Here is an 8,404-nt window from a genome sequence, read left to right as displayed (position 1 = left end):
ACACACAATCAAATCAACGGACCCAGGAAGACGGTGAAAAGAACATGCTTGAGCTCGTCACGATAACGAGCTGAAAGGAAATCTGCATCCTTGAGTGTGCGCCCAAGCGCAGAGAAAGGGCCGGAGTGGCGCTGTAATTACAGCTGAATAACGAGCCTTCATTAAGACGCTCCACCCCCCATTTTCACACACCTCCCTACTAAGCCACAGTCTGCTACCTCTAACACCTTCCCTAAACCCCCCATTCCCTCCAAACACCCACTCACTCACACACACACACACACACACACACACCAACACAAACACTCACACACACACACACACACACACACACACACACACACACACACACCAACACAAACAAACACACACACTCACACTCACACTCACACACACACACAAAAGACTCAAACACCACCTAGACCCTGTCTGCTTCTCCTCTGTGTGTCTGACACCCCTACAAGCCCACCACACTCCCACAGAGCTGGCACAAGTTTTTGTCAAAGAGCAGCCGCTCAGAGGCAGCGCTGAGATGATTCTGCAATGCACTTGGCTATAACACAAAGTAAATCACAAAGTTATTGGTAGGCCTACAATATATATGTGTAGTGCATTTTACACTTGAATAAAATTGAATATTGTATATTGTACATTGAATATTTAAATTCAATTACATTACATTACATTACATTACATTACATTAAATTAAATTGAATATTGTACAGTACAAAAAATAGCCAAACAGCACAACGTTCTTCTTCTTTTTGAAAAGTTAATGGCAGTAAAAAGAAACCTCAACTGATAAGACTATCGTCAAGATGTCTACAAAGAGCACAAGCCTGCCCTGTGCACATCTAGTGTATATCTCGAGTGACCTACAAAACTGGCCTATTATGCCCCCACTGGGCGAAAGTGGAATAATTAGATGTGGTTGCCAAGCGATGGTGAGTCGGCCACTGCACCCACACAGGGGTCACGTCAAGGGGAGAAATGCAACACGGCCACACTGATGAGTACAGTTAGCGCTCCGAGGCTAGCTCATTGTTCCTGACTGTCGCGTGTGCTTACACCCCAGTTGGAAAGAGCTTCATCTACCACACACACAGGCAAAAATCAGCAATGTGGAAGAGAAAAATCTGTTTGAATTCCTAGTGTAGTGTTTTTCTGTGTGTGTGCATGAGCGCAAGGAAGTGTGTGTAAGTGTGTGAGAGAGAAAGAGAGAGTATGTGTGTGTGTACTCAGGTCCCTACTGCTGAAGGTTACGGGGTCATTGTGTGGGAGGGATGAAGTGGGGGATGGGCAAACTCCATTTGTAAAGCACCAGAGGCAATGGAGCCACGCACCAGGCCCTGCAATACAGCCTGACCTCATGGCACAGATCTGGTGAGTGGGGTTGTGTGATGAACAAAATGGGGCTGAGCAGCCTTCAGCCAACCAATCAGAAAATCACAATTAGCAATAACTGATACGTTATGTATACGAATTGATGGTATTGATTATTTCTGTAAGTTGCTTTTGGATGAAAGCATCTGCTAAATTAATAAATATAAATTTAAATGATGATCATAACGCATTGACTATATTTACTGCAGGTAAATACAAAAGCTTCTGATGAATGAGAAGAGGGAGTAGGAATCTAACATGTAAACCGACTCCTCTGCACAGACACACAATGCTGTTAAAAGCACAGGTTTGCGGGGACACGGAGTGCAGTGAATCGCTCTAATTAAAATAGCCCAAATACCTTGAGCGCGCATCTGCTGGAGGAGCATGACCAAAAAAATGCCTGTGAAATTAGCCATGTTTTAAGCTCTGAACGGAGGCCGCCTGGCTTTAATTAAGCGTGCCATGCATTCAGCTGTGACATTCAAGCTGAATAATTCACACAGTCCATGGCGAGTGCACAGAAACATGGGGTAGAGAGAGAGCTCCTCAGGAAGACAGTAGAGGGGATCGAAGGGAAGTGAAGACTTCCTCAAACAGACTGCCTGTCTTGTCACCTTTCCCTCCATCTCGCCCTTAGAGGGGTAAAAGAGAGTTCCTTCCCCAAGGCTTCCACGCTCATTCCTCCACCCAGGAATTGCTTTCCTCCTCCCAGTCTCAGACCTGAGACCACCTCACCGCAGACTATTTATTTCCTGTCCTTCTAAACCCCCCACCACCACCTCTTTCTCGTCTGTTCCTCTCTTTCTCTCTGCCCTTTCCTCCCTCCCTGGCCCCAGGTCAGTCTCCGCCTCCTGTCTGTCCTTGTAGGGCCCCAGGGGTCAGAGGAGAGAGAGAGAGAGAGAGAGAGAGAGAGAGAGAGAGAGAGAAGGGTATAGAGCAGGCTGGAAACTCTGGAACACTACACAGATCAGGATACTGGTGTGTGTGTGTGTGTGTGTGTGTGTGTGTGTGTGTGTGTGTGTGTGTGTGTGTGTGTGTGTGTGTGTGTATGTGTGTGTGTCTGAGCTCCAGCACCTGAGATCCCTGTGAAAGAAGTGACCCGTTGTACACAGCAGGATCAAAAGCTAAGCCATTTGAACTACTATTTCCAGACAAAATACTGCCTTCACGTCTTGGGATAAACCCAAAACTGCTTTGTCTGGCAGCATCCCTGATAGAACACAAACTATCTAACCAATATTAATGTGCAAGCAAAATTACCCAAAAGACAATCAATTTGTGAAGGCATGAGCCAAGTATTTGACAGGATGGCAGTTCCTCACTGACATAGACTTAGCCAGTCAAAGTGCTTGTTTGTGCAGTTTCTGGAAATGCTGATGATAAACTTTTAACAACAGGCTACATACCTGCTGAGCAGTTATTACTCAAACTGGTTGTCTGCTGAGAGAAAGACAGACCATCTTCTCAGCAGACCAACAACATTTAATGCACTTATCACTAAATGTGCTGTCCACCTTATGCCCATACATCAGAAGACTATTTCTCAGAAGAAAATATTTCAAAACGATTTTTGAAAGACTATAGTCTCACACCCTCTCACATCTAAAGACAGGTCATAGATTTTTCACTAGTCGCAAACTATGGTTTTGCAACGACTAGGAATCTTGCAGAGTTATCATTTATAAGACTGCAACTAGATTCCTTTAAATTATTTCCCATTGTGCACTAGAGATCAACAGGAATTCAACGAGGCTTGTATAAGTGCTCTATATAGCCTACTCATATCAAAGTCATATTTTCGTGTTTCTGCAGCATTGTTTCATGAGTGACATCCCCAACCTGCAGTGTTATGTAACAACATCAAATTAAAATATGTTACGTCTCCATATACATGAACAGGTGAAAGTGAAGTGTTCAGATCCGTAGAAGTATTTTCGGGCAGATCATTGGGCTATAGAGTAGAATACTACAAAATTATAAGAAACGAAACTAGATGTACAGCAGAGTGGTACAAAATATGACCGCCGCCCAGTCCAGCACATTTTTTCTACAAAAAAGAAATCACGCTGAAAGGCCTATATGATCCTAACTGTCTCACTAAATTGCATTATCCACACTCAATTCTCACTGGTATCTGCTAGACAACAAGTACCAAAACATGATTAGTTCATAGATTTCACATGTAAAATTCATTTTATACAACCCCACCTCCATCTTCTTGCCTGTTCATAATTCTGAGAAATTCTTGATTGTTTGTGTTATGTTTATGTTATGTGTGTGGGTGTGTGTGTGTGTGAGTGTGTGAGTGTGTGTGTGTGTGTGTGTGTGTGTGTGTGTGTATGTGCGTGCTTGTGTGTGTGCCTGCGTATGTGCCTGTGCATGCAAGCGTACATATGTCTACTGTGTGAGTATGTGTCATATGTATGATTACTGTGAATGTATGTGTGTGTGTGTGTGTATCTGTTTGTGCACATGTGTGCACATGAAATGGGTTAACATGACCCCTGGAGGCAAACATACGGAAAAAAATGGTCATCCTAGGCCCTACAGTTCTCAAGATATTCACAGAGAACTGTGTCTGCCCTACCCTCCTTTCGGGGGGTCCAGTCCAGCGGGGGGGGGGGGGGGCTACAGATCAAAACGAAAAATGACGGTTCCATGCTATCCATATGGGGTTACATGCCCACCAAGTTTCGTCTACCCCGGTCTTTCAGTGTCCCGGGAATCATTGACGGAAATTTGGACATGCGAAAAAGAAAAAAAAAATCTGACTAAACCTATATGACCGCCGCTTCGCTGCGCGGCGGTCATAATAACAAATAACCATAAAGGCTACAGCTAGCCTACCCACTTTACCTCTTCATGTTTGGTGCTGGAGAGAGCTCACTTATTGGTTTTTATATTGTTCATGTCACTAATTGCATGAGCCAAGACTAAAAGACTTGCTATAATATTAAAAACGATCGTAATGTCAAGACTAGAAAAATACTGACTCCGACAGACCTAAAACCGCTAGGATAGCCACCTTTCGTTAAGCGATCTAGACGACGGGAGCGTGCCGCAACTCCAGTAAAACTCGGATTTCATTCCGACTGGCTGTGAAAAGCGTTGAAACTATGGGGAGTGTAGTGATGAATGCATGGTGAGGCAACTGCTGTTCAGAAGTAGAAGTAACGCCAACAGCTATTTTACTTTCACAGGTGGAAGTGATTCAGCACCAGTGGAAGCTTTGGCTTATACCGTGCCAACAGTTTAATTATAACATAAAACATTATTGTCAACTCAACTAATACAGCTCTGTACACTATAAATCAAGAGTTACAATAGGATTGCTTTGGTTCTTCTTTATCATGAAAAATCGGTTACCTTTAATTGGTAGACCTACATTCAGGCCCATGCATTTTACTATAGGATGTTTTATCAGTTTATGTTCTACAAATAATGGCTATCCTGGCAGGGAAGTAAAGAATGACCTTGTTCTTTGTGTTAGTGAAACAGTGGTTTTGAAGGTCTCCGTGCCTTGGTCATGAATTGTAAAAAGGCTTTTAAAACAGTACTTTAAAACAATACTTAACCTAGGGTTAGGGTTACAGTATTCCTTTCCCCCAAAGAGCTTTTTGGCTTTTTAACTCATTAGACAACTGACTTTCTACCATTGTACAAAACCATAAAATATCCTATCTGATAACTTGATTGTCAATACTCCTAAACCACTGCTAACTGTGTGGCAGACACTCTAACTAACAATGTATCATACTTCTATGGAAGTAGATACTAAAAATCATAGCTTATTTTGAAAAAAATGGTGGCATGCCATGATGCCACCTTAGCAAACACTGGTTTGACAGCCCTGCATACTACTCATCTCAAACTGTGAGTGTTGTCACACAAAGGTCACACTTGGATCCACCAGAGACGTGTTCAGACCTGACACGTGTGGTGAGGTACTGTATGGGGTGGAACCAGGAGCATGGGATGACAAGAGGTTTGTGAGCAGGCGTTGAATATAGCCCATCTACAGTACCATGCTTCTTTAACAGCAAACCCATGCTGCATCTTCTCACACCCATTTAAAAAGCGGCATCTTGTAAATTATGGTGCTAAAAGTTTCACTTCATAAAAAAAGATTCAAATTAATGGGCTACAGAAATTCAGGCCTAGGCATACAGGCAGTGACAGTGCAACTACAAGTTTGTCCATCTCTCAACCTTGGACAGAAGCAGATGCCCTGTCATCCAGAAGCCCAGTCTCTGAGTTTGCCCACCACATTCTAATTAGTCATGAGAAACACACTTTGGATTGATGAGCATGTGTTGCAAAATACATAGGCTACTGGATACAAAAAGATAAACATTCCTCCTTACTTTATAATTTCAGAACTGAGCGTGTGAGACGAAGAGATATCCTTTGGCAGATGTGTCAAGAATAAAAAAATGTCCTGGGTGTGTTTGCTAAGATGTACATGTATATTTCTCTGTAACAAACTAGAGGAAAGGGATGTCTGATTGTTATCAAAACGTTCATTCTCCAACAAGTTTTCTTATTACCTTTATAAACAGGTAATAATGTAATTATTGCTTGATTTGCACTCTATTGTGAAGGGTAGGCCAATAGTGCTTGTGACTTGCACAAAACATTAGCCACTTACCTCCCAGCTGCTAGCTTTCTTCTTCAGCTGGTCGCACTTGCGCAACTTGCAGATCTGGTGGCCGGTCTTGCGGTTCAGGCAGTTGGTGCAAGTGCCGCAGTTCTCCTTGCGCAGGCATGGGCCACACACGCCGCACCTCCTCCGCTTCTTCTTCTGCTGAGACACTGCCCCGCTGGTGTCCTGAGCCTCGGGCGGCACCACAGGGAAAAAGCCGCCGTTGTGGTGCTCGCTCTGGATGTACTCGGCCAAGGGAGACACCATGCCCATGGCTTTGCCCCGCAGCAGGACCTTGGCATCGTCTTCGTCCAGGGAGAATTCATAAATGTCCTGCGGCGGGGGGCCTGGGCCCCCTCTGAGCTTGTTCATGTTGCAGATGCTGCTCTTGCCCAAGCCCTGGAGGGTTAGGTGATGTGTCAGCGGCACAGAAGAGTCTTGACTTCACTTTAAAAACTCAGTCCAGGAATTGTCCACTTGGACACAAGATGGAGAGACAGCTGACTTGGGTCAAGACAGACCTGAGAGGGGAACTTAAGATTCAGGGTGAACTGCGCTTCTAAAAGCCAGTCCAACCCATGCTATCAATCACCCGGATGTCCAGGTGGATTGAAGAGGATCAGGTGACTGGAAATGCAGAGCATCTTCATAAAAGGTCACCTATAGGGATCTTAAAGGTCCATCTTAAGGTTGAGTGTGTCATGACAGCCACTGAAGTCACTCTGCTCTTCAAAACCAAGGGACTGCACATGAAGAAAACAATAGGGTAGAGGACATTAGAGAAAAATGCATTCTAATCTAATTCTATGACATTAATGCACATCCATAAAACAAGGAATCAGCGAGACCTGCCAATGCACATGTGAGTGCAAGTGGGCCTGCCCTTTGTTTTGCTTTGTTTCATAAATATATATCATGTCACCCACTCACTTAGATATGTGAATTTCATTATTCAGCAATAACTATAAAATAAAGCTGTTTTAGACCAACCCTTGAAGAGATATTGCCTCTTCTAGACTGGCTGGCTATAATGCAGCAGAACCCCCAGACAGTGGACAGATGTCTTGTCGGCGCACTGAATCGATGGCTGACGCTACGCGATGTGTGAGAAAATGTCAGGTTATAATGGCGAGTCCCCACGAGGAGTGCTTTGTTTGCCTTCTTTGCATGAGAAAGGGCTTTCGCTCAGACCCGCGACGGCTCTCTTTGTGCCATGCAAGGAAGCTCCAGCCAACCGTCAATAAGCCGAAATATTTTTACTGTGTCTATAATCCCCGCTCGTCTTCCCGCGTTCTACGTGACATAACAAAATCATAAGATAGTAGGCTAACGTTACAGGCACACAACTGTTATCGGTAGTTTGACCGTTTCCTGAAACAACATGATTAGATTTGCAAATGCAATATGCTATTAATAATTTCAGAAGAGTTGTCTCTGCGGGAGAGCAACTTAATTCTGTAAGTGACTGTATTGCACATTATACAGAATGATAGTTACAGAAGAGCTGAAACAGTCTATCTGCCAAATGTGTGTTGTCCAAAATACCCCATTATAAAACAAAACATAGGCTACAACATTAGGCCGTCACGTAAAAGATGTGATCATTTAGTTTAGTTGTCTAAAAATATCTTGGCAACCTCATTATGTTGCATGGATTGCTAACTAACCTGAAATAGTTTAATGTTTACAATCTAAACACAACTAACAAAAAAAAAGGCTTTAATTAGTGCATTGCTGACCATTTTAACACGTCATCAAACCCATCGTTAAATATAATTTGATTAAAAGCACCTTTTAAAAACACGGTAACGTTTGTAAACAGTAATACTTGTCAAACGCGTAACTTAGCGCTGGTCTCTTTAAAATGTTAATGTGCTACTTTCTGGGGCTGTGGAGATTCGTCGGCGTGATAGAAGCATGCGCTTGGCGCCCCAAACACGTGGCTTATTCAGCACTTTACGCCACCGGCTCTTTAACCGGCGACAAACACAAGGACTTAACAGACAGGCTGCAGCTATGCGACTAGTTAGAATGTTGGCAGAAACTGCTGTCACACTCACTAACAGATAAATGTTTATACACAGGTGATATTTTTGCCAGTGTTTGTTTGTTTTCTGCCCAGGGGGAGAGAAATCCGACACATCAGCAAAGCCCCCTCCCCTGCTCCAAACAACACCACCACCCCAGGGGAGCAAGCCCACCGCAGTAATGATCAGGAAACAATACCCTAACATAAAAATGTTAGGCAACGATAATGCGCCGATTACGTTGGTCCACATCTTCCTAACTAATGTATAACAATCAACATAGCCGTTATTGATGCAGTTGTTAACAAACGTGTAATAACGTTAATCGTAAATAGCTATGCTGAGGAAC

At 43.6% G+C, this 8,404-nt stretch overlaps 1 protein-coding gene across 1 annotated transcript in view; it reads right to left on the bottom strand.

The window, feature by feature from the left end:
* tet3 (tet methylcytosine dioxygenase 3) overlaps positions 1-6,400 on the bottom strand; it is a 45,984-nt gene extending 39,584 nt beyond the window's left edge. Inside the window, exon 1 of the mRNA XM_076270620.1 lies at positions 6,035-6,400. Within this exon, the coding sequence (XP_076126735.1) occupies positions 6,035-6,400 (366 nt within the window). The remainder of the gene's footprint in view (positions 1-6,034) is intronic.
* Positions 6,401-8,404: the final 2,004 nt, after the last annotated feature.

This window comes from Alosa pseudoharengus, unplaced genomic scaffold (assembly GCF_046254945.1).
Source record: "Alosa pseudoharengus isolate Yale_2024_CS ecotype anadromous, Long Island Sound unplaced genomic scaffold, YU_APseudo_1.1 YU_APseudo_1.1_scf_6, whole genome shotgun sequence".
In the NCBI taxonomy this organism is placed as follows: Eukaryota; Metazoa; Chordata; class Actinopteri; order Clupeiformes; family Clupeidae; genus Alosa; species Alosa pseudoharengus.
Note: the sequence above shows the minus strand (reverse complement) of the source record. Positions and strands in the feature narration are given on the sequence as shown.